The sequence below is a fragment of the Microtus pennsylvanicus genome, chromosome 10, assembly GCF_037038515.1.
Source record: "Microtus pennsylvanicus isolate mMicPen1 chromosome 10, mMicPen1.hap1, whole genome shotgun sequence".
NCBI classification, from domain to species: domain Eukaryota; kingdom Metazoa; phylum Chordata; class Mammalia; order Rodentia; family Cricetidae; genus Microtus; species Microtus pennsylvanicus.
This window is the reverse complement of record NC_134588.1, coordinates 86758070-86784585: the sequence shown is the minus strand read 5'-3', so window position 1 is coordinate 86784585 and position 26516 is coordinate 86758070. Positions and strand designations below refer to the sequence as shown.

The 26516-nt window shown below is 46.3% G+C and overlaps 1 protein-coding gene across 4 annotated transcripts in view; it reads left to right on the top strand.

Moving 5' to 3' along the window:
• Cacna2d3 (calcium voltage-gated channel auxiliary subunit alpha2delta 3) overlaps positions 1–26516 on the top strand; it is an 812834-nt gene that overhangs the window by 604854 nt on the left and 181464 nt on the right. For all 4 annotated transcript variants that reach the window (XM_075988898.1, XM_075988900.1, XM_075988899.1 and 1 more), the window contains one exon: positions 5845–5919. In XM_075988898.1, coding sequence (XP_075845013.1) covers positions 5845–5919 — 75 coding nt within the window. The remainder of the gene's footprint in view (positions 1–5844; positions 5920–26516) is intronic.

Sequence of the window (26516 nt, the reverse complement as noted above, 5' to 3'; positions counted from 1 at the left end):
AGTGCCACAGGGGGACACAAAGCCTTGATTCCACAGTGGTCTGGCTTGAGACTCTGCCTGCTCTGTCGGCAGAGTTCTCCTGACCACCACCGTGGTCTATTGTCTGTACTGCTCTTTGATGGGTGTTTCTTACTTTAAACAGATCGTTCCCTTCTGCCTCCTCTAACCTCAGTATAAAGACCTCCTGTGAAACCATGGCTTTTGAATAGGTCATTGTATTTTCCTTCCAGTGTTGACATGATCATCTGGCCTTTAAAAAGAGGGTGCAGAGGCCCATTGAATTCTCATGAAGAAAACATCCTCATTTGCTGGTGGAGAGGGGAACAAAACAATAAATGGGGAGGGGCATAGCTCTCTCAAGGCTCAGTCTATTTAGGCATGTAGAATTGTCCCAGGGGCCCCTGAGTGAGGAAAACCTGGGGTACGCTGAAGGTTTTGGTGGCCCACTGGGCATAGGGCTCTATCCATTGCCCAGAGCTTCATCCTTTCTCTTCTCCCCAGTCCCGGGTGGACTAGCTGGCTCACTCAACTAGCTTTGAGCTCGCTCTGGTTGGCAAAGGCTCCCTCTGATTTTATTAAGAAAGAGGCCAGGCCTGGAATCTACTGGTACTGACTGTAGGGCTCTTTGCATATCTTCCTTATCTGATTGGCTGGTGCTGGCTCAGGCCTTGACTGGCCTTGCTGACCTTCTGGTGAAACAAGAAAGCAGGAAGAAGTCCATGGATGTCTGAGGAGACAGCCACCTTTTCCCACCAAGATTCTCAGAACTTGGGCTATGTTTCCAGAGCCAGAACAATGATCTAGTGCCCATATAATCAAGTAATATAAATGATAGAACCTCAGAAAATGAAAGCCAAGAATGGGAAGAGAAAGGCTTCCTAGCCTGAAGAGAGTTGGCTTTTGTTGAAATCCCCTGACATTTATAACCAGGGCCCACTGTTTAAGGAAGGCATCCACTTGTAGTGTTTCAAATCAATTTCAAGTTTTGGTTTCAGTGAGGAGGTGTAGAGATCCAAGCACTGGTTACTGATTGATATACACCAAATGAATCAAGGAAGAAAGGGTTGGCTATAGAATGTCAACCATTACCTTCGATGTCAGTTTCTCAGAATTTCTTCTACTGGGAATTAGGCTAAGATGTGTTAATAGGTAGGCACCTTTCTCCCCAACCTTATAACAAAAGAAATTGGTCCACAGAAAGCGTCAATGGTTTGCCATGTTTTGTAGCTGGCAAGTGGAAAAGCCATGTTGTTAGCCTCTAGGACCCCAATGTCAGTAAGAATGGTGAGAGCAAGTATCATGATAGTTAAGACAGAGTTAAAATCATAAAGTCATAGGAATAATGAAAAATAGTATATTTATTGTTCTTGCTGTGTGTTTAGTGTCATCCAAAATACTCTACATGCATCATTACCTTTTCAACCTCAATAGAACCCAGTGAGACAAGAGAGTAGAGGAAGGTCAGTAGTAGGGAGTGAACCAGCATCTCTGGAGGATGAGTTCCGTGCTCTCCCTGAGCCTGGTGGAAGAACTGGAGACAGAGGTCTGGTACATGGTGACCTAAGACATCTGCCTCACCTCCGTTCTCACAAAGAGCTTTGTGGAAAGTATGCTTGTTAGCCAGGTGGAGTTAGGGGCAACAGGAAAGGAGAGACTTTAGGGAGCAGGATGCAGGGCCCAGTGGCACTCCTGGTAACACTGTGTAAAGGTGTGTCAGCTCTTAGCTCTGGGATCCAGGGTCCAGTGACCATCCTAGGCAAAACTGTGTGAGGAGGATCCGGGGCCCAGTGGCCCTCCTGAGTAACACTCTGTAAGGATGCATCAGCTCTTAGCTCTGGAGATTTTCCCAAGGATTGTTCCTTCTCCCTAAGCTTCATACATTTTCCCCCAAGCCGTCAGACTTCCTATAATTTTTATTAAGAATCCCAGACACCCCAGCAATAATTTCCAGACACCATGGCCTCTGTTACCATAACGAGCCATTTATAATTGGGTTCACTTCATTAGCCTGAAGGCTCTCGGCTTGGAAAAGACTCACTCCTCTCCCAGGGACAGGGGTCTGCACAGCTCCTGGCCTCCAGAAGAGCAGGGGAGTGAGCTATGGAGCCAGGGTCTGTTTGGCAGCTCCTTGTGCTGGAAGGTTCTGGGTCCAATCTGTTCCCTGTTCCTCCACGGAATTGAGCATGCAAATGGACAGGGATACTGGCTGTGTTTCAGATGAAACGAGAGTTAGGGATTTCGTCAGCATATTGATTTTCGGCCAAAAGCAAACATTGTCCATTGTCATTTTATGAAGTTTTGATTCTCAGAGAGATCCATCTACAGGCTGCATTTGGAGACTCCACAACCTCTCTCCTTGTAGCTGTATCAGATGGTCCCTGAGAGTCACCAACCAGCACACAGGAAATTCAAATCTAGTTTTCTCGGGGTGTTCTCCTGGGAAGGAGTTTTAACCCAGTAGTTTCTGACTGTCAGGAAAAGTTAGGCACAGGGTTGAGAAGGGTTGGCTGTGTATGCTGAAGCCCATTAGCTTCTTTTTGGCTCATTTTTTACTGTTTACTTTGGTTCTGTTTTTCAAGATCATCAAGATAGTGTTTGAATAAAGTGGTAAGTGCCTAAAGTGCAGACAGATTTAAGTGAGGGCCCGACGCATGCCTGACATGATGCTGAGGGCTGCAGAAGCCCAGGATTTGTGCGGGAGCCCTTTCCAACAAAGAGGTTCCGCTCCCAGAAGAGGTTCAGGCCTGGGTGCTTTCTAAAGCAAGACAGAGGAAGGAAGGAGACCTAGGGAGGGTTGGAGAAGCCAGAAAGTACAGGTGGCCTTTTTGTTTGTTTGAAGGTAGGAATGAAAATATTTTTGTAGTCAGTAAAAATGGAATGGAAAAGAGGAAAGCAAGAACGGAGTCAGAATTTGCACAGAAGATGGTTGGGAGGCCAGAGCGTAAGAGGTAAAGAGTTTGCGTGAAGAGGCTGTGTGAGGCTGGCAGCTGTGGAAAGGTCTGGGTAGGAAAGAGCACTGCCGGGGAGTGCTGTGCCAGTCTATGGAAGGGCAGCAAGTGAAGGAGGCAGTGTGGATACTTAGGTTGGGCTAGCCCCAGGGAGTCCTGACAGACTCAGGAATCCCCTCTCGCACACAAAAGGGATTCTCTGAGTCCTCCACGGGACGTGACCGGAATTGCCTTTCACACTACTCTGATTTGAGGACTAGAGGTTGGCTAGGACCATTTTTTGGAAACTGAAGCAATATAACAATGACAGTACGAAGAGGCAGGCTTGCGTCTGAGGAATGTCATAAAGAAAACGTGTCATGATCATTTGGTTTGGAGTATTGTGGGTAAAGGGACCGCGCTAAGGAGATGCTTCTGTATCTAACTGTGGGAGAGGGGAGTCTGGGAGGTCCTAGTGCCACCTACCCAGAGAAGCAAGAAGAGAAAGAACTTAAAGAGCCATCATTGGGTATGTGGACTGTCTCCAGTGTAAGAGCTCAGGGAAGCAGAGCCCTTAGGGTGACAAAAGACAGGGTTGCTGAAGTTCACAAATGGTGAGTAGAGTGAAGGTGGGCAGGACCCCCTGGTGACAGGGTCTGAAGGAGAACCAGGGCTTGCCTAAAAAATAACAAAGGAGTAAGGAAAGGAAGGGTGGGGCCTGGCAGCTGAGGAGACCCAAAAGTGAGACTCACATAGACTCAGGCTCTCGGGAGGCTGGTATCATCTAATGGTTGGCAAGAGGGGAGCGTTAGCGTCTAGAGGGACGAGGCAGAAGTGGGCCATAGGCAACAGAGACAGCAGGTCGCCAGTGAGAGGATGCTGGTCTGGAAAGGCCAAGCCCCTTGCTTTCCCAGGGAGGAAACACGAAGGAGGCTTAGCTTGTGCCGATTTCTCTTTCTCTTCCTCCTCCTTCTCTTCATCCTCCTCTTCCTCCTCCTGCTCTTCTATTCATATTCATTTTTTTTTCTTCATGTTCCCTACCTGCTCCCCATCCCATCCACCCCTCTGACCATTTTAACCATATGCTCTGGCTTTTGCCCTCATGGCTCTTGTACCTGATGGAGAGAGGCAGACTTTTAATAATCGATGCCGTGGCTCTCGTCATACCCTCATAGATGACGACTCTTGGTTATAAAGATCTATGCCAGGGTAGAGCAGAACAGGGAGACCGACCTTCTCTCAAGACCCACAGCAGAGGGAAAGGCAAAGTCAGCTGGGTTGGAAGACACTGGCTGCATTAGCTGACTATAAAATACCATTTGTTTGGTCTGATGCTGAGTTTGAATTTCCAGGCAAACCCCATTCTTGCCTTTAATGGAAGAAGTCAATCTCCCAGAGTCCTTCCTGACCCTTCCAGCCCATATTAAACCAGAACTTAATAACGATAATTAATGCAGTGTTGACTGTCTGACATTCTTCCAGGAGGCAAGATGAAAGAGACGATAGACATCTCAAAGGATAGGAAATCTTGGGTTTATCTTTCCCGGCATAATGAAATATACTTTTATCATTAGAGTCAAGTAGAATGTTATTAAGGCTTGCTGTGCAAGGTAAGACTGGGAGAAACGTCTGTTGCCCTTGACGACCACAGGCGTATTTGCTTTATGTAATGCAACGGAAACTTTTAATTGCTGGTGGTAATTCTCTGAAGTTCATTTCACATCACCTTGACGTTAATCTAACAAGCAGACAGGGTCAGTCCTGGTTTGTAAACCCCGTTGTCTGGATCGTTTAATAGTATCATATTCAAGACTGTGAGTGGCAGGGAATTTGAAGGAGGAATGAATAAGGGTTCAGAACTGTGAAGGGATCCCTCAGACAGAAAATAGAAAATTGTTTTTCCTCTCTCTCTCTTCTCTCTCTCTCTCTCTCTCTCTCTCTCTCTCTCTCTCTCTCTCTCTCTCTCTCTCTCTCCACTGTTCGGGCAAAGTCGATTACAATATCTTTCTTTAGAGAGAGAAAGAAGGAGGGAGGGAGGGAGGAAGGGAGAGAGATCAGTATGCGTTTTATGCCAGAGGCCATTTTAATACATGAATGATTTGTAGGTAAATTTATTGTAGCCAATTGGTGCAGTCAAGTGTGTAATAGAAATATTGTCAAAAAGCTGGGATTATTATTTAAATAAGTGCAGTGTTAAATTTGATTACATACTTTTTAAAGCTAATAAAACATTTCATTGCATTCAAACTATTTCCCATAGTCCCATGTAGTCAGAAAACACAACGTAACTGAGGCTCTGCATAGCGGATGGTCCAGGCTTTGTGTGGATGGAAGGATGTGTGGAAAAACTTGGCAGCCACCATCAAAATGATAGGCTACAGAGGGACTGGCTGCCCCACATAGGACTGCTAGGGACACTTCCACTTCAAGGACTATGGAGGGGACAGAGCAGGACAGCGGGGTTAGAAATGGCTCCTGGGAGTGAGACACAATAGGAAACAAGGGAGCGAGGTGGGATGAGGGTCATTTTCCTTATCTTGATAAGGGAGAAAATGCCCCAACAGCAAATGTTTTGCTTGCTTCGACAGGCTCCCCTGTCTAGAAATATCCATGACTCCGTTAGTTTTTCTAAAAAGTAATTGTTCTGTTTTAAATAAATAAAAATAATGCCATAGGATGCCAGTATGGGGCTATGACATTTCAGATTGTGCTGTTTGCTGAGCTTCCGTGTGACAGGTCCGCCTTTCAAGCAAATGTCAAGGATCAGCGCCTTGCATTCGTTTTAATGAAATATCGTGCTGATAAGGGTTATGAATGCCAAATTTAAGCTGTGAATTACTCAGGTCGGGCTGCTTTGTGCTCTGTGACTCCGCCGGGGAGTGAGCTAATGAAGGTTTCTTTTGGTTCCCTCTTACAGCTAGGAATTCACGGTTATGCCTTCGCCATCACGAATAACGGATACATCTTGACGCACCCTGAGCTCAGGCCACTGGTAAGAGGGACATCCTTTCCTGCATTTCTTCAGCTCTATAGTGATGACGCCTTGCAGTAGTTTTCATTAGAAAACCACTCAGTTCATGGTGTTAAGGAGGCTGTTTGCATAGCCACAAGCCAGTATCTTGATGCACAGTGTATCAGTGATAAAGAAGAAATCAGTTTCTGCTATGTTCTTATATGTAAATTCATATATATATGTATATGTATATATATATATATACACACGCACACACACATATAAATGCCTACATTCATTTAATTAGAAATCTATCAGTATTTTGGAAGTTTTTCTTTAACTCCACACAGTTTGAAATCCATTATAATGAAAATTCATACTCTATATCCACTTACTGGAAATCTGTTTTTATAGAACAAATCAGATACAAGATCTCTGAAAATCCACTTCATTAGGATTTATCTCCCAACTATGTTGCCAAAATGCAGTATCCAAAGAAGCTATTCAACACCTTTCTGCATAAATGGAAACAGCTAAGATTTTTCTCCATTTTTTAGCATCTGAGTCATACCTAATAGCATTGTTTTGACTTTCTTCAAGAGTGGCTCGAGGCCAACCCAAGATAGTTCATGGTCTGTGTTGTAAAAAGAGGTCCTCATAAGGAGGCTGCTTAGTGTACCCTCCAGAAAATAATGAGGACCATCTCCCAGAGGACAGCCGGGCTCTGCAGGAGAAGCCTTGACTGAGCTCTGCAAGTTAAGGCCAATGAAGGAAATTTAGTGAGACCCTGTCTCAGAATAGAAAGATTATGTGTGCAAAGGGATGACTTGCCTTGAGCAGACTAGATCCACCATGATGCAAAAAGGAAGAAAAAGTAAAGAGAAGAAGAAAGAGGCTCCAGTCCATTGATGGTATCTCTTGTGGATTCTAGAGAGGTGTTGAGAGGAAAGGTGCCATTGCTTGTCATTTTGGGCTACTTAGAATGTGCTGCAAGAATGACAGCCACATAGATTTATGAGCCTTTAGTTCATTTTAAAGAAGATATGGGTATGAAGAGGAACACAGCCTTCTGGGTTGAGAATGCGTAGGCCATTCTCTTGGCAGTGCACTTGAACATGCACGGAAATGCACAGTGCCGCCCACAGCAGCAATCTCTGTCCCCTTCCTCAGAGTTAGAACATAGCATCAGAGACCTCTGCAAGTGTTGCTTAGCCCAGCGCAGTGGGAACCATTCTCTTCTCACTTGCGTCATTGTTTAGAAACTGGCCATGGGAGAGCCCGTCATCATCCAGCTTCACTCTAATCACCGTGGTATTAATGGAGTCATGACCACATCATGAATCCCATATGCTTCTTTTTAGGTGGGACTGAATATGATGTTTGATTGCAACTCTTTCTCTCTACATATAATGTAGATTTATTTTAGGTATACACATAAATGTATATATGCATATCATATTATTATTCCTATATATATGAATGTGTGTGTGTGTGTGTGTGTGTGTGTGTGTGTGTAAAGGACAGAATTAACTGGTTAGCTGATTGCAATTATAACTCTGAATTTTTGGGATGTCTGATTTAAAAAGTCACAGGTATCTTAAGAATATCTAAGTCTAAAGATATATCCGAGTCTAAAAAAACTCACTGTATTGCCCACCCCAAGCTTTCAAGGGGGGTTTATGATTGGGAAGATTGGGTACATGTGTGTTTGGTGTGGTGGAACATGGGCTCCTGGTACTTATATGTTCCAAACCAGAACATATCAGAGGCAATGACATGATCAAACCTGACTCCTTTGCCAGGGAATATAGCTTCCTATTGTCCGGCTTTTGAAGGAGGAAGGATGTGAAGTCAGGTGTCAGAAGTTGCCATGGTGGTCTCCTTCTCTCTATAGCACTGGGAATGGCTGTCCTCTACACGTGTATCCAGGGTCTCTCTAACCATTTGTGTCTCCTGGCAACACAGCAAATAGCCTCTTGTTGGATCTGTGTCTACCGGGAGGGCAGCTGAAAGTCTGGAGGAGCAGGCTTACTCCTCACAGCACTGACTCTGGTCATGTGACTCTGCAAGCACACAAGTCATTGCTATGCATCTCATTAGTCAAATGCTGGGATGAGTGGATTTCCTGGAAGCAACAGCCAGGGTCAGCTTTCCATACAGGAGGTGATCTAAGGGAACGCTCTACAGCTCACTTGTCCAAACACAAACCAGATGCATCTGTTGCAACTGACTCATGACAAAGACATTGGCCAGACCAATGGGCCATCTGTCCCACTCAACTGTTCCTGACTCTGAGGCCATCAGATGTTTAGGAGAGGTTAGGAGAAGGGATGTCGCTGTTGGAGATGACATAAATTAGCCTATCTAAATATGGCCATGGAGTACAGGCTGACCCTGCTAAGGGGAGAACATGCCATCTCACCCAGGCTAATCTTCATCTCTAGTCCTACCTCATCCCAGCTCTATGACCCATGACATCAACAGCAGCTTTCTGAGAATCGCCCTCCCCTGATGATGATGCTTTAATAATATGTATACCACAGCTTTGTCGTCGGTGTGAACGGAGAATGTTAAGTGAGAAATCCCACAGGGGAGCAGGTTCCAGGACGTCACAGAAAGGTGGGAGGTATCTAAGCACCCCCTCTGTCCTTGGCTATACTGATCTGTGCTGATCTGGGCTTGGCCACGTGAAAGACTGCGAGGCCTGGATAGTATCAGTGAGCCCTACATCTGAAGAACACGTTTGGACTATTCAAGAGGTGATCCCAACAAGTGTCTGCAATGTCCTCTGTGTATTCATGCTCACACGTGACTTTTGTTTATTTGCTTGTTTTTGAGGGGTTTTGTTGTTGTTGTTGTTGTCGAATAATACCTTTGGCCTATTCTAATCCAGAGTATAGACAAAAATCTGTGTTAAGTAGCTCTGTGTGGGCCTTCTATAGGGAAAGGGTCTCCGTTAACATTGAGACAAAGACTAGAGACTGCACAGTAAGGTGTCTGCGGCTACACTGGCTTTAGGTGTCCTGGTTCCTGTTCTTCGTTTTTTGTGCTTTCTATCCCTCTTCCTGACAGCCTTCCCAGCATGCAGTCAGTCCTCAGAGAATCAATGAAGGGCTCCTTCCAGTCACTGTTTTCAGTGCCCCTTTTGAAGCCTCTAAGTGGATCCTCTGCTGTCCTAGTAGTCAGGTGTCTATCCTGCGTAGATCTGCCTGGACTGGACTTTGGAGTACAGCTGGCCGCAGACAGCTCCTAGGAGCTTCTTTGATGGACTCAAGGCCCAGTCATCTCCTCTCAAGCCCAGACTTAGAATGAAGCCATTATAAATGAACCTTCCCCTGTGTTCTGGCCAAGGCTGCGGATTAGCATGGTGAATGTGAGCATGGACTGTGGCCAGCGTGGGGAGGGCGGAGAGCGTGCTCTTCACACAACTCGGGCTCCCTTCTTTCTGCCTCTGAGGTTGCTCCTGCCCTCGCAGCCAGATGAAAGAAGTGGCTTTCGCTAAAGCACAGTACCGATATTTTTCTAATTTGTCCAATAAAATCTTTCCCCCAAACTTCATGTTTGGCTTGGTTTTACCCAGTATTTTCTTTCATCTTGTGTGATTTGGGTGTGAATCCTGAAAAGTCTCCAAACGCAGCTCGCTCTAGGAGCCTCATTCAAGCTCCCTCAGGAGTCAGGCTTCCCTGGTGATAACCAGACATCTCCCTGTCCTGTCAAGTGCCCCCCTCCACCTTCTTGCCACCAAGTTGTCATTTCCTAATAGCTTCACTGATGTCAAAATAACAGGTTCTTGCTGGGTTTCTGATGGGACTTGTCCTGTACTGCCATGAGGGCTGAAGTAGCTAGCTGCCTTCCAGTAGACAGAGGCAGCGCCTATTCCTAGGGGTTGAGGGGGTGGAAACTGTACAGCGATTGGGGATTAAGTTAGTCCTGAGAACTGTCTCCCGTGGAGCGGGAGGCCAGTGCATATGCTGTGGCCATCACCATCCTTACATCCTTACCTTTCTTACTTTTTCTTAGTTTTCCTTTTCTCTAAAGATGTATCTTAGAATGTCAAGCCCTGAACATGTAGCCTTTTCTTTTGCCTGCCAAGGAACAGAGGGACAAACAGTCTATAACAGGCTGTCTTTAACATGACCATTAGTTTTGTTAGGATTTTGGTGATCAGTTTGCCTCTGTATTGTAGAAGATAAGGGTATTTACTGACCACCCACTCAGGAAACCTGGACTATGGACCTGGTCAAATCCTCAAGGGAATACAAAGTAGGTTCCTCCTAGCGGCCACAGCAATGGCAGATTCCACGGGGAGCCTTCGGATGACAAAATCTGGGACTCGGTTCCACAAAGCTCATGCTGAAATCAGTCAAAAGTTGTCTGTTCTGTGTCTGCAGGCCCAGGAGGTGGGGGAAGATGCTGGGAGGAATATATATATGACATCTTTTGCCTCCCACCATTGTTTTAAACTATGTTCTCTTGTGTCCTAGACTGTCTTTGATCATCGGACCTCCCTCTTCTGCCCCCTTGTGCTGGGATCATAGGTCTGTGTTAACTGTGTTAACATGCCTGTTTCACGTGATGCTGAGATGAAACCCAAGCTTTGTACATGCTGTTCAAGTTCTCTACCAACCAAACTACACCCCCAGCTTCAGGTTCTATCCTAAATGCAAATTTATAATCAGTCATATCGATCACTGTTGAAGACATGGGAAGTAGACTATTGAGGCTCGAAAATTTAGAATCTTGCTGGTGTCCTTGGAGGTCTGCTAGATTCTGGGCCCGTGCAAGGTTACTGAGATGCACTCGGCTGCAAGGAAGTGAAGATCTGATGGGAAGGGGTTCCATGTAAATATAGAGACCCAAGGACCCTGGGGCAGAGCAGCTTTGGTCCATTTGCTTTTGTGGCTGCTACTCTTAGTATGCATGTCTGATGTGTGTTGACTCCTCCCTTTGGGAAGGACGCCATTCCAGGTGCTTTTCACATACCATTGCTTCTATTTGACAGCTACAATGGTGAGTCTAGGGCACTTTAAAAGAATCCAGAGATGCTAGAAGGTTGAAGGGATAAGGATGGGCAAGGCGTATTTTTATCAGTTATCCTGGGCAACTTTGAGCAATGGATTAATAATCTGGAGAGCTCTGTGACTAAAGGAGCCATCAATGGAAAGCCAAGGCACTGAGGCATGATGTGGCCTCCCCGGAACCACATAGCCAGAAAGTGCCAGAGCCAGAAGCCTTGGCCTGGATCCCCTAGATGGGCTGAGTTCACAGTGCTATGTTGGCTCCTCAGGGATCGGGTGGCAGTGTGGCTGGAGAGTGGGTGTGTCTGGGGGCCTGGTCTCTGCAGTTCTGCACATGGCTCCCAGGACAGTCGCGGTACAGTTACAGTGAGAATCTGTCCAGCAGGAACTCAACTTGTGCCACAGAATGAGCTGCCTATGTTGTTAAAAATTTCCCAGAGGCTGCACCTCAAGAGTAATGGAGGCCACAGGCGAAATCAAGTGTAAGGATAGTATTTTAGCTCATGCAGTCAAATCACTGGTGCTTTGACGTATAATCAACTTGGAAATAATTAATATAGTATCTCACATTGTTTCTGTAGTAGTCTGTAAAATCTGATACAGATTTGACAATTAGAACATGTCTCACTTAGGACCAATATTTCAAGTTCTCAAGAGCCCTATCTAGCTGTGACAACCACAGGGATTCTACAGGCCTAAGATGTAAACAGACATCTGAGAAATTTCTGGAGAACATGGAGGAGAATGTGGATGAAACAAGTGGTCAGCTATGGCTACCCAGCCCCTCCCAGACTGCAGCTGGTCTGGCCCATGACAGGGAAGTGGGATGGCTAGAATTCACAAGAGCCGGGCGGGAAGCCAGAGCAGATGGACTCTCTTCTTTGGCTGGGAAGCCCTGACTGTGTGAGCCACGTGGGTTTACTCCTAAACCGTGTGGACTTCCTACACCAATTTGTGCTGCCGGGGGCGGAAGGCACTATTCACACTGGGAGAAGCCGGGGTGTCTGATTATCCCAGTCAGGCTATTTGGAGGCAAAAATGTCTGTGCTTTTCCAGAAAATTCAGGCTATCTTTCAAGCAAATTCTACCAAAAGCTGTGCCATCTTCCTTAACTCCTTCTAACCCCCCACCCTACGGCAATGCGAGTGCAGCTGGTCCAGCCGTTGGCTCTCTACAGCCTCAGTCCAAGATGGCACCCCTGTTTTGCCCCTTGACTAGCCTACTCTATCTCGTCATTCTGTTTCTTTGTCTTAGGGGTGCGTGGGTTTTATGGGTTCGCCTTTACAAACCTTGTTTACTGTTGTGCATTGGGTAGAGATGGGCCCCTGCAGAAACTTATTCAGTGCATGCAGTGAGAGCTGGACGTGCCAATAAATGTGTTGTTTGTTCCTCTCTGTGGGACTGACTGGGTACTCTCACAGTCTGTATAAATGTATGTTACACTAAATAGAGGGGAGATCTAAGAGCAGGGGAAGCAGAAGTTAGGCAGAGGCGACATTAGAGCTTTCCCCCTCAGTCTAGCAACCTTCTGAAGTTCTATTAATGGGTTATGTGAACAAATGCCATAGAACTAGAAAAAGTTAACACTTTGTGGTGTTGAAGCAGGATCCTTATAGAACCGAGCCTGGCCTCAAACTTATACCTGTTGCTTAGAAGCACCATGTTCCTCCCTGTTCAACTGAGCTTCTGCCTGGAATCTGATCTTGTATGCGTATGACCAGTTCTCCCTCCAGCTCTCAACTCAGTGATCACCCGGAGAAATCCTGCTCTTCCTCATAGGTCTCCAGCAAGCACCTGCTTGTTTGTTTTGGTCACTTGTTACTAGGACATGCCTATGTGTTTGACCTCTCTGTCGCCCTTTGCTGGGCTTTGCACAAAGTGGGGGCAGTGGGATGAGCGATGCAGATAATGAGAATCTGGGTACCACGTTCCTACAGTAGATGAGAAATGGGGTTCCACGTGTGCTCTCATCAAACATTCAGGCGTTATTGTGTCAGGGGATGTGTGGATTGTTGGGCCCTTCTACCCCGGTCATCCCTCCACCCCCTGACCTTCTGTTTGCTGACATCCCACAGATGCTGCTGAAGTCAAGCATGGTACTGGCAAGAGTCTTGGGCAGTTAGAGGGATGTTTCTGCTTAGGAGATGCTTATTCTATCATAAAAATGCTCTCCAAAAGCAACAGCATGGAAGGCCAAGAAGACCTCTAGGTATACAGATAAAGCATCTTTTTTCTCAGGGGTGGGTGCCCTGAAGGGCAAGAAGGATTCCCAGTGGAGAGATGGAGAAGGACTGGGGAGACCTCACTGTCTCCCTGGGGCTGCTGACCTCGAGCAGCTCAGGGACAATTTCTCTCTGGTCTTAGAAGGATATATCCAGCTGGCAAAGTCTATCACAGAGTATATGGTAGACTTTGGTATCATAAACCTTGAAGCAAATATGCCGATCTTTTATTTTTTCTATTTTTTTTTATTTTCAGTCACTCTCAGGCTGCTGATGAACTGAAGGAGACTGCCCAGTAGGTGGCGCGCAGGCATCACTGTGTGCTGAGACCCAAGTACACAGCCCCAGAATAGGGATAAGGAGAGACTGCTTAGGCTTGGTCTGAATCCACTCCAGTTTAAGAGAAAGAATTAAGGGATGCCTAGAAAGTATATCTGCTAAAAGGATTGTGTTCACCGAGGTGGGGTGGGGAGACTGTACAACCCCTACAGAAGGGACTGCCTCATTTTGAAATATATAATTTGACTAGGAGAACACAAGAGTCTTGCATTTCTGCATGCTTGCTTCTTGTTGAAATGCCACAGGCACTGTGGGAACTGCCTGGGCTGGGCACTTGAGCAGGAATGTTGTAGCTTAGATTCTGATCTAAGGAATAAGGGGCTTAACTGCGAGAGCCTGTATTTTGCCAGGTGGAGCTGAGCTTAGCGCTTCAACTTCCAACTCTCCAGCCCACAGCCTCTTGGTCTTGGGACCAAGTGTGCGCTTGAATACTCATGGAGTCAAAGAGCTGTAGGAGTCAATTTCATGTTCTGAATATGTAATGTGCTTTAATATTACCCTTGGATGCGGGAAGCGGCAAGCAAATGGGACTGGCAATGACTGTGCACAGCCACCCAGGATGTCAGAGGCCGGGCTCTTGATGGGCACCCTGCCCAGGTTGTCTCATGAAGTTCCAGCAGCATGCTGTCTGCTAGCATGTGTCAGAGAGATCACCTGAGTGTAAGGATCCACCACGTGTGGTTGTCGTTTTAAGAGAAATTAATTAAATATATGCAAAAGAAAAGAATCTGATACTTCAACCAAGGGATGTGTCTGTCAGAAAATACATTTCAGGCAGTTTTCACAAAAGTCAAGAATGGCTAGGGACAAGATCTATCATAGCTTGCTCCTTTGGTTCTGAAGCTGTGTGCACCTCCCTTTCCCTCTTCTAGTGTTTTCTTTGTCCGTGGGTGATGATCTGCTGGGAACAAAGAGGTTGTTCTTCATTCTAGTGTAGATGTGGTTGGGGCCATGCTGGCTGTGCCCAAGTTAAAACTATGGACTCTTTCTCTGTCGCCTTCTTGCTCCCGTCTCCCATAACTGTTCCTCCCTCTGTTCTTTCCTGCAGAGTGGGAGCAAGGTCGCCCAACATTTCTAGCTTCAGGGAACCACACTGCGATTGTGGTGTGAACCATCCAACTCAGAACTTTTTTACAGGGGAGTGTTTTGTGATACCCCCACCGCCTGGCAGCTAGCTTACACTGGTGTTGCTCCCTGCTGGGGCCACAAGTGTCCCAGAAGAGTAACCAGCTAGGTCATTTCTCTTAAGGTATTACTCTTCCAGAAGAGAAAGGGGGGAAAAAAGAAGAAAATGGAAGAAGAAAGGAAAGAAGGGAGGGAGGAGAGGCAGGTCATTTATCCATTTCTTTATTCATTTACTATTGGTTTGATTCGGGTTTTTTTATATTTCATGACAGTAGAAGGAGAAAATTTATTTCCTCATTTTCTTCCAATGAGTTCCCCTTTTTCTGCAAACAATTAAGAATCCATACCTGCTGCTTGCCACCAAAGCAGTCTGACTTGTGTGTTCATGAATCCAAGTACTGGGAACCACGGTTAGCTATGGTTCTGATATCTGTGCTCAGGGAGTGGAGAGTCTGATGCCCCACCCACTCTAGCCCGGCTGCAGTATGGCCCATCTTTGTAGGCTTCTTATTCTTTGTAGGACTATACAGTACAGGTTCCCCCATTGCACAGCAGATGTCTGGACACTTAAAGCAACCAGAGGACACTAATCAGATTGTGTTCCATTCACATTACACATGATGAGGTACCTGCTGGAAGAGATGGAATGAAACACAAATGTGGAGGGAGGACCTGGGCACGAGACTGAGCTTGGGAAAGCTGAATACTACAGACTCCAGAGGTGGCGATACCCACAGGTGCTGAAAATGCTTGGTGCTAGCTGTGGGTCACATAGCTGCGGAAGCATGCAGCTGCGGAAGCATGCAGCTGCGGAAGTATGCATGGAACTGGTCCCCAGCCTCCAAACTCCCAGCCATGATACTGAATAGCAGCAGTTAGGGATAGCACAGGGTCATGGGATACCCGCAGGAGGGACTTATACTGGATACTAGCTTTGTTTCCTCCCCTTGCCAACCCCTCCTCTAATTCTCTCCTGAGAGACATCTGTTCATTAAAAACCTGTCATAGTGCACCCTCCTCTAGAAATCAGGATAGCAGATCCCCCCCCCCATATTTGGTGCTTGCACTCTTATGGAGGAGATTTGTTTTGTTTTTGAGCTCGTAAATAAAAGGATAAACAAAATGTAGTACAGATTAGGAATGTGCTCTGCAAAAAAAAAAAAAAAATAACTAACAAACAAACTGACAACACCAACAACAAAATAGGTCTGAGAGAAGACATGGAAGGAAGGAGAAGCTGCCTGCCTGGGTCTTCAGAGACCATGTGTTTAGGTCCCCAGTCACTGTAAAGCTGAGATCTGGGGGGTGAGAGTGAAATCTCCATGCGGACCTTGAAGCTGGGGCCATGCCAAGGAAACAGTGTGTGCGAAGACCCTGCGGCCTGGATATACACAATGTGCCTGGAATCGATCCACGGATGTAGGACAGACTGCAAAAGCAGTTTGATGAACACGTTCTTACTGGTACTGCCAGCTCCTGATGATGCGGTCCCACCGATGTCTACCCCACCCCTTGCCATTCTGTGCATGTTGAATGCATCACAGCTGCCTGTACCTGAGTGAGGATGAGCTCTCCTTCTGGAGCCTACTGTCCCCAGGCACACAGAAGGCCAGTGTGCTGAGTAGCACCCCCTTGGGGCACAGCTGGACAGCAGACACTCTCTCCCGGGTGTCTGCTCTATGCTGGGTCCCATAGCTCTCCAGGGAAAGGAATCTCCACTCCCCTCCCCCCAGTGGTGCTGGTGCCTGCCAGTGTTCTGCTGTGTCTCTGAAGGTATTTCTCCAACTCTGGGAGGAAAACCTTGCACTGAGCTTGTCTTGAAGTCTACCTCTAACAGAAGTGTGCCGACCCACTTTTTCCAAGCAGTCTGCTCTGGACTAGCGAACCATGCCACACTGAGTGTGTCTACACCTTATCTCTGTGACACACAGTGGGGCGACACTTGTTTCTTTCTAGTCCGGGCCCCCTGCACCCATGTTTCCATCATACTTTTTTTGCTCCTTTGCCCTGGGCATCCAAGTTTGCATTTAAGTCTCTTAGGCACAGCATTAAAAGTCATGAGTAGGCCCCAGAAAGAAACCTGGCTTAGAGATGGGAATTTCTGCTGCTTTATTTTTTAGGTGGAATAATTTGATGAGAAAAAGACTCTTCTTTTCACTAGGTACACTTTGACCTCTGTTTTACTAGATTAATTTCATATCTAGAATGCCCCATCTTGGATGATAAATTAGCAATAAAAAGCTCATCAAAATGTAATTACAGGCAATGTGTTGAATAATGATCTCTTAAAAATTCCTATAGATTTGTCTGCACCTCCTTTCCCTAGTGAGGGAAATGAGCCTCAGCTGCTAGCTACTAGCCTGGGCCAGGAATGCAAACCCTAGCCATGCTTCCGGGCTGAGACACGCCTGCTGGTTTCTCTCACCGCCAATGTCATCTCCCTGATCAATCATGCTGCCCCATGGCTGCACATCTTTATACAATTTAAAGGACCATATTCATAGGGAGACAGGGAAGTGGAAACGCAAGGCAGAATGAAGCCTTCCCCTCCTCCGCCTGTGGCAGTCTGCCGGGGAGACACTCATTGGTGGTAACTAGGAAGACAACAGCAAGCAGCCCAGCACAGAGAAACCAGACGGCAGCATGAGAGCTCTCAGAACTGCAGATTGCAAATTCTAAGGACGTTTACTTCTCCAGAAAGAGGGAACAGCAGCCCTCTACCTCTGAGAGAAGAGGGAGGAGTCTAATAAGGCCAGGGGTGATGTCTGCCTTCTCCAAAGAGCTGAGTGGAGCTGGTCACCCGGTCCCACCCTACTGGTACTGAAGGGTTCGGTAAAGCCGATAGCCGCGTTTGAGGGCAGAATATTCAAGTGATCTCACTGTGTGAATGTGCACACTTATTTGAATAACTGAAGAATTCAATCATGTGAATGCAACAATTATTCCTCTGCGTTTACATTTTAGGAAGACCTTGCATCTGAATCCCCATGAGAGCATTAAATTGCTATCTAATTAGCAGTTCCAAATTATATATATTTAAAAGATAATGAAGGGTTTGAAGGCTGTTGGAATAACTGGTTATACATTTAAATGAATCGCTAGAAATTTGTTAGTAATGTGTGGAGTTTTCTTTTATTTCTTGATTCCCTCTTTGAAGTTCAGTAGACCCAACCTCACAGGGTTAAGTCTGGTAGCAGAAAGATAAAGGCAGATGTTTCTAATTATTGCAACACAAAACTCCCAAATAATTATAAGCAGCTGTCATTTTTATATAATCCTGAATGATAAGACCCAAAGAATGCAAATAAAAGTGTTGAGACCATGGCTTTGGGGACACAATAATTTAATCCCATCACACCCTGAAATCGTGACTGCACTTGGTTAAGGAGACCGCTCTTAATATTTTTCTTAGCTTTTCCTGATCACGCAGAAAGCAAATATATTTCCAAATATACAACCCAGGTGTCATTTCTACATTCCTTGGGAATGTTTACTGGATGAAAGCAAACACCCAAACATTTAGATTACCGAGTCAAGAAAATTCACTGAGCTGGGCAGAGTTTGCGTTAGAGCATTCAATTTTGGCTGCTCTTTTCAACCTGAGATGGGTCCACAGCTGTCCTTGACCAGCCACTTCCTCCCTCTATTGGTTGGCAGAATAGGATGGTGCCTGGTACCAGCTCTTTGTCTTCCAGCTGAAGTTTTCACTGGATTAAACTGCACCTGAGTGACATCTACCTAGAGGCAAAAGGGTGAGTGATCTGGTCTGTCAGCTCCAAGGGTGGCTTACTGCGTCAAGATCTTAGTTTTGTTGTTTCTTATACCCATCTTTTTCTGGAAGGCTGAGAGGCTCCTAAGAGCAAATGCAAGGGACATTTAACATAGCCACACTGTCTTCCCCATTCTGATTGTTAGCTCCGCATCTCTGTGACAAAAGATTTCTGTGGAAAAGCCCTGAAGGGAGGATGTGTTTTGGCTCATGGTTTCAGAGGCTCTTGTCGCTGGCTTTGATCTGGGTAAGGCTAAAGATGGCGGTAGGATGTGGAGGGAGCAAAACTGTACCACATGGTGACTAGGAAACAGAGGTAAATGAGGGAAGGGTTAGAGACAAAATGTGGTCACCAAGAACATGTCTCTAGTGACCTTCTTCCTTTAGTGTCTTCAGAACCTCCCAAAATAGTATGATAAGCTGAGGAGCAAGCCTTGGATACAAGTCTGTGGAGGCGTTTCACATCCAGATCACAACATGGACCAAGAGGTGACAAAACCAAAGTCTAATTGGTCAGGTATACAGTTTGTAGCAGGCTTAGCTAAGCCATCAACTATAAGAACCATATATACACAGAGCACACAGAGACATACATACATACAGAGACATCACACACAGAAGCACACAGATACCCTCATAAACATATAGACACATAGGCACATACATTCTGAGATGCACCAAAAATCCTAAGACCCCTCTGCTAGATTATTCTCAGACCATTTTATCTTGAGGCAGGACCTGGCTTGGTAGACAGCACCAAGCAGAGAGGATTTCCCAAAGAAGGGCACTTCACCCCCCAGGAGCAAGAAGTACAAACAGATAAGAGAGGAGCCAAATTAGGCCGAGGGATTCATTTGAAATATTCGTAAGTATAAAGTGAAGCATTCTTAAGTGTTATTATCACTTCCCAGAAATGTGGAGGGTCAGAGTACTGTGTGTCCTGAGTATCAGAGACAGTGAAGTGATACAATTCTCTTGGAACCTCCAGGTTCCCAGCTGCACTGCACAAAGGGCTTTGGGGAGGTGCAGAGAGGAGCTTTGGCATTGAATCATAGTTCTGTAGCAGGTTCAATATGAATACGGTTTAGATGTGATCATCCTAAACTCAGCTATCTCCTCCATTTTGCTCTTATCCCCTTCCTGACCCATCATGCCTCATCTCAGTCAGACACTGGACAACAACCTCAGTTTTAGAACAGAGCTGTTCCCTAGCAGAAGTCTCTCCGTAGAGCAGAGCCATAACTGATACCTTTGAAGTGTCAGCTCTGCCTCTGCCAGCCGTGTGTCCTTGGATGTGTTGTTACTTAACCCTCAGACCTCAGTTTTCTCTGCTGAAAGATGAGAACAGAAAAGTGCCTCCTGCAAGGATTATAATGGAGAATACACGAGTACTCTCCCGGATGCCCAGAGCAAGCCAGGTATGTTGTCACCGTTAGGCAGGTTTTGGTGGAGTGAATCCTACACCAACGTGTTCCCTCTGCTGTTACCTGCTGTTTCTGGAAGAGCCTGCTCTTGCACGGCACACTCAACAGCACATGAATAATACCTGCCTTCTCTGTGATGCTTAGGAGCTAATGTAGGAAGCAAACGCATAAGCTGGACTCCTGTAGCATATAGTGGGGCCACCACGAGAAGCTGAGAGAATAGGGAAGAATTTAAACAGACCCTGTCTAGACCCAGATCACACAGGAGTACATCTCAGCTGAGCCAACAGGGGCCAGAGAGATGGACCCCTTGACTCAGAGTCAAGGGTATGAGGAGCCTATGGACTGACATGTGCGCAGACCAGAAGATAAAAGCGATGATGCTCTTTTCAGCCGCTAGCTCTGTCTAGTTGGGGAGTACAAAGAGAGGGAGGAAATGGTAAAAATGGCAAGAAGAGCAGAGGTCAAGTGACAGGATTTGCACAATGCTGTAATATTAAGCGTCATCCTACAGAGCATGAGGGATCGATACCAGGCACTGGCATGCTTTGATTTTGGCTGTAGAAGCGTCCTTCAGTCTGAACCCAGGGAGTGGGTTAGAGGCAAAGAATTCAGGCAAGGAGACTGCTTTGGGGTCACTTTATCCACAGGGGACATTTCCTTGGCGGTTGACAGTCAGTGGATAGCCTGCCTGATGTGACTCACTTTCAAAGCACTCAGAAGCCAGCAACAATCCATGCATCTGGCAGCTTGCTTCACTGCCCCACTGGCCCATTCTCTCCTTCTCCCTCCCCAACTCTGCCCGCAGTTCCATGGTCACAAGCAGTGAGAGACTGTGAGAACTCAGCCAACCTTGCAGGGGACCTTGGCTTTTCTGTGCGTCATAAATCACATCAGAAATCTCCTGGGTTTATTTGGACCACCGTGGATCCAAAAACATTTATAAAAAGATACATCACTCTAATTGGCACTGGCACACACACCACACCACACACTCACAGACACACACACACAACAAAAGATAAATATTTTGCTTGGTCACCAGGCTAGTGGGACTGAAAGAGGTACTGATGAATGAAAACCTGTCCAGGGTGGAGGTCAGAAGGTGACTAGGGCAGAGAACATATGTTAGACAAGGTGCCACATGCTCATTCATGCTGCGTGTTCTCAGGGAGGTCTGGAACAAGGGCCACCCAGGCGAGGAAGGAGAGAGACACTAGCTGGAAGGATCTAGAAAAACCTCATGGAAAGATTGCCCACAGGTATGGGTCCTTCTGTGCACACCCTTTGCAGATATCGGTAGCGATTTTAGCAGGAAATGAAAACCCAAAGGAAGCTGCCATCCAGTATTCCCAAACACCCGAGATAAAAGTCTCTCTCACGCACAGACACAGGCACGTTGGGTGAAGCTGGGTATTTTTCCAAGACTGTTACCACACTGCATCAGCGAGGTGATAGTACTTGGCGTGGAAGGATCCCCTCTATTGCGTCATCATAAAACCATCTTGTTAGTGTTTCTGTATTTATCCAGCTCCACTGGACAGTAAGAGTGCTCCAGGTTCTGACTCTGGACCCCACAAGTAGCGATGGTGAGAGGACAGTACTTGTCCTAGTAGCAAACTGGGAGAAGCATCAGGAATGTGGGTATCCAGGACCGATCACAGGGAGAAATTAGCCACAGTCTGAACGTTCTTGCCCCAGCAAATGGCAGCCCTCTCAAGGAAGGCCAGTTTAGCTGTAGAGCACATTGCTACGAGCTTGGGATCTTACTGTGTGAATAAGGAAATTTGTTTTCTTTGCCATTGCAACTCTAGAATCCATTTTCTGTGCCTGATTAGACCCCCTTTAAAATAGCATGACAGCTGAATGCACCCTGGGGTCTTCTGATATCATTAATATGGTCATGGAATATATCAAATAAAATTCCGTAAATTGGGGGAAAAAAGTTACTTGCCAGATATCACAGATAAGCTTCCAAATTGCAGGGGTTCTCTTGGCCTAGATAGGATCTCCTAATGGTACGGTGGGTGGTATGTGAAACTTTCCTGAAGAAGGATTAGGAAGAAGCCACACCCACATGCAGGAGCCCAGTGCAACTCTCCTGAACTCTGAATTTCCGTTCAAGAACCTTTAGACAGGCTTTTGTCTCAAAGGATTCTGACTTCTTGGAGAAAATATTCTCAGGTGCTAGCTGCACCCCTAATTTGCAAACCATTCTGCCTGTCCTCATTGACACCTCTACTTTCTTCGCCAGGCCTGGCATTGGCCCTCTCCTCCAAGCATAGATTCCCTGTCCCTTGTCCCTTTTGCTGGCACACAGTTTCCTTCCTGTCAAGCTACGGAGCACATTTTAATGTATCTGACTAGCTTGTGGTAACCAGACAGACTGGCTTCTTGAGAATTAAGTTTAATCCAGCCATGGTACAGTAAGCCACGTTTGACCTACAAAAGCATGGTAGGGCCAGGCCACCCTCCCCACACACAGTGTGTGACTCATGACTTCTAGGAGGACACTGATTAAGATAAAGGTCATTTGTGTTTTCAAAGAAGCCTCTTAATTGTTGCTTTTTTTTTTTTAACATCCAAGCCATTTTAGAGTTACAGCCATCAAAAGGAGGATTTTGTAATCAAACTACAGGAGAGCACACGGAACTTTTCATCTTCTAAACACTTAAAAACATTAATTAGCAAGGGCAGCGTGCCTCTGAGGAAGAGGAAGAGGCTCTGTCTGGACAGGCCCCACAGCCCCTCTCCATGCCCTGCTGCTACGGGACACACCCTCATTGCCCTGGGTCTCGGCTTCTCATCTTCCCAGGGCTTGTAGGATTCCATCTCCAACACAGCCCCAGGGGAATTGATGGCGGGGCATGTGTGATGCGTGTGTCATGCAGGCATGTGTCTTGTTGAGGGGAATATAGGTTACTGGAGAGTGCCATACCGTGGGGGCAGCATGATTTTGGTGGAAATTCCAACTCAAATGCTGTCTTCTTCTAGTCTTTTAGCTGTTGCCTGACTGAGGTCCTGAGAGGAACCACGGTGACGTTAAATAGAAACCATAAACTGGGCCCAGCTCTGACTCCTTGAAGTCCCCATTGTGTAGACTTCTTAATTTAAAACTGTCGTTGGACACCAGGGCCAGTTTCAAAGGACAGTCACTCTGCCAGAGGCCTACATAAGTCTTCATTTCGGCATAGAGAAGAATGAGCCTGCTGGATTTGACTTCCAGGTGGCTTTACCACCATGGTGGAGTGCTAATCATCTGTCCCAGTAGACATGGTCACCTGCACAGAGGGCCAAGTTAGTGAGGTGAGAGCCATTCCACTCAGACACCGGGTGTTGTCGATCCTGCTTCTCAGCTCCACTAACAATGTCACCAAGGGACCTGGCTCTCATTTTCCTTCATTGACAAGATTCAGACGGTAGTTAGCACAGTGCCCAGCCCGGGACATGTTCTGAAGAGAATAGTTGGGGGGCAAAGAGTGGGGGGTGGGCAGTCGTGTGGACAAAGCCAACTGTTCCTGGTTGGGGAAGTAATGAACGTTGCCTTTGAGTACTCTTTGGAGAAGATGGCGCTGTGGCTTCCTAGTAGGAGTGGAGACAATAGTAGTTCTAATTTCTGCACTATTTTCATTTAGAATTTTCTACAAACAGTTATTACACAAAGAATTAGCGGAAATGGTTAGAGAAACAGAAGTAGTCAAGCAATTTAGATGGTGATGTTTGTTTGTGGCCCTGTTGCTAATCCCTGGGACAGCTGGGGAAGACTCCTGTCATGGAATCCACCTCTTCCAGATTGTCCCTACGGAAACCTTGATTTGCCACTGGCAGGATGGAGAATCAATGTGAGCAGTGCAGGGGAAGGGACATTGCTCTGCCACAGGCCCATATTTCTTCCCCTTGACCTCGAGAAAAGACCGCCAGTTTAGATTGACATTTCCCTTTAAGTGGCTTATGTATTAAGAATCAGTTTGTCCTGTGAGCACACTCACTAGGAATGAGCACCGCGGGACACACATGCCATGCTCTGGACACCAGCCAAGGCATCAGCAGTCATTAACACTGGCCAAAGGAGCAAATTTTTAGGCTGCATCTGTTAAAACCTGTGATGTTCTGGGCTCAATGCTTAGCCACATTTATTTTCGGTGCTTCTCAAGGCATCTCTGGGAATCGAGGGCTAGGACTTCTAGCTAGTGAGGAGAGCAATGACAGCTAGCCCTGGATCCTGAGCATGTAAGCTTGACAGGGATCTGGGACTGTCTCCCAGGCCCTTGCTTTTAGCTGCCCTCCAACAGCCTACCTTGAGAGAGTTTGAGCATTAATAATAGTGAGCTGTCACCAGGAACCTGAAGGTAGGCTGATCCTCCTGGGGCAGTTTTTCCAGGTCTTACCAAGATTCACTGTGCCTGGCACAGAGGCAGGAAGTGCTTGACATCCATTAGGATGTGAGGATATGTAGGAAATGAGTAGACAAGTGAGTGTTCACAGGAGACAAGGATGCCCATGTCCCTTCTGAAATAGTCTCTTCAGGCTTAGAGAGGAGAGAATGGAGGTCTTTGCCAGAGGAAGGTCATACCTGAATGGACATAGAAGCATCCTTCAGGAAGACTGGATCTATGTTGGCCATAACATCATCCAGATGGCACTGTCCTAGGCAAGGTGTCTCCCCCCCCCCATCTCTGTCCTTCCTTCCTTTGGGCAGTCTGTAGAGCATGTGCTTTTGATCAATTAGTCCATGCTATATTTGTTTCATGGAGGCCACAGGTATATGTATGGATGATGCCCTTGGCCTTTCCCAAAGGAGCCCTGGAAAAGCAAAGCCATTATCCTTTTCTTTAAATCAGAATGGCCATAACGCGGTTCACCTCAGTGTGTTTCCAGAGCCAGTTTGCGGGTAACACAGGAGGAGTTTGTATCCAGATCCTTAAATACTATGCTTCAAGCCACTTTTTGGGTAGTTCTAGCTTGCCCCCAAGATCTGTGTCTTCTGGTCCCATCATCCTAGCCCTGTCTTGTTCGTCTGCTCACCACATCTGGCCTGTATTTGAAACTCCACCTCAAAGTGGAGTTTCATAGCACACAATAGCTTCCCTTATTAAATTCTCCTGGACATACTTTTTTTTTCTGTAAAACAGGCACCAAAAGCTGCAGGCCTACCTGCGCCTCTGAAAGTCTGTTTATAACCCTTTGGAAACCGTTTGCAATTCGTTAATCACATTTTCAAAGGAAGTTACAGATTATAGATATACTAACAATTGCCATACACAATGCCTGGCACCATAACAGGCTCCTTATGAACAGGGAGAGGGAGTCGGGGAGCCGGGCCTGGGATTTGTCCCACACAGGGCTCTGTGGGGGAGGGGAGCCAGTTGCAGTGTGGGAGAATTCGGGGCTTAACCCATTTGGCTGTTGCTTGGAAGAAGCATTGAGGGAAAGTATAAGGAGCTGAGCTCTGTTCAGACACAGTAGTGCATCTGGGTAGGTGGCAAGGGGCTTTCTAAATCAAATGTTCCTAAAGAATTATTAAAGTAACAAAGTCTGTAAATATTTCACATAAAATGTAGTTTTAAAAATATTACATTGGGCTGAAGAGATGGCTCAGTGGTTAAAAGTGCCTATTGCTGTTGTAGCCACCCAGGTGTGGTTGGCAGTGCCCACCTTAGGCAGCTGTGCCCGCTTTTAACTCTAGCTTCAGGAAATCCCACACTCTCTTCTAACCTCGGTGAGCTCTTAGACATATGCACTACACATAAACTCAGACAGGCATGCACATACATATAAAAATAATAAGTAAATAATCTTTAATGGTAGTTTATCCTCGAGAAAAATGAGGCATTAAATATGTACAGTTCCACTGATGGGCGAAACCCCAGGCAGGATTATTTTTAGGAGAGTGTGGTGCTGGCTGATGTGGTGGTACACCACCTTGGATGCAAGCCCTTGTGAGGTGGGTAGGTAGATCTGTGTGAGCCTGAAGATAATCATTGGGCAAACATTTCAGGTCCAGGTCCAGGCATGATTTCAGGACTATCATCTTCAGTTTTCCCTGCTTTCTCTGTACTGATTTCATTCCCAGGATAACTCAGAGTAGTAGTCAAGGTGGCCATGAGGTGCTCCAAGTGCGCATCTCACAACCTTAGCAATGCTGGTACACAGGCAACCCCTTTTCTGGACCAGTCCAGGAGATATTCCAGAAGGAATCTTTTGAGTCTCTTTGGGTCGTTGTGGGTTATGTCCCCATCTCTGAACTAATTCTTGTGTCCTGGGATGATGTGAACCCTTCCCATATTGTCAGGCCCTTTCCTAGTCTCTGATCCAGCAATGGTACCATCACTAGATCCACATTTCTAGGAGTTTCCCTGCAAGGAAACCTAGACACTTATCCTCAATAATATGTGGAATGGGTAAAGGAGCTTCCTTTCTGGCCTGCTGAGCTTTCTTAATGAGGAAAAGATACTGGCAGGTTTGGAGTCCGTGTGTTCCTGTTTAATTATTACCCTTGGCTTCTTCCAGCTATGCAATAGCCTGCTGAGTTTTCGTTTTCTAACCTAAAGGATGCTTGAGCTTCATTGATGTTGACGCTATAATGTTTGTGTTTAAGAAGAAAGTGTCTCAGGCCCATTGCACATACTTAGTTAAGCAGACTTTATGGAGGAAGCCTCATCAAAGGCTTTTCTGAGGGAGTAGCTTCTGCTCCAGTTCCCTTCAGCAATGTTGACTTAAAAGGTCTTGCACAATGTAG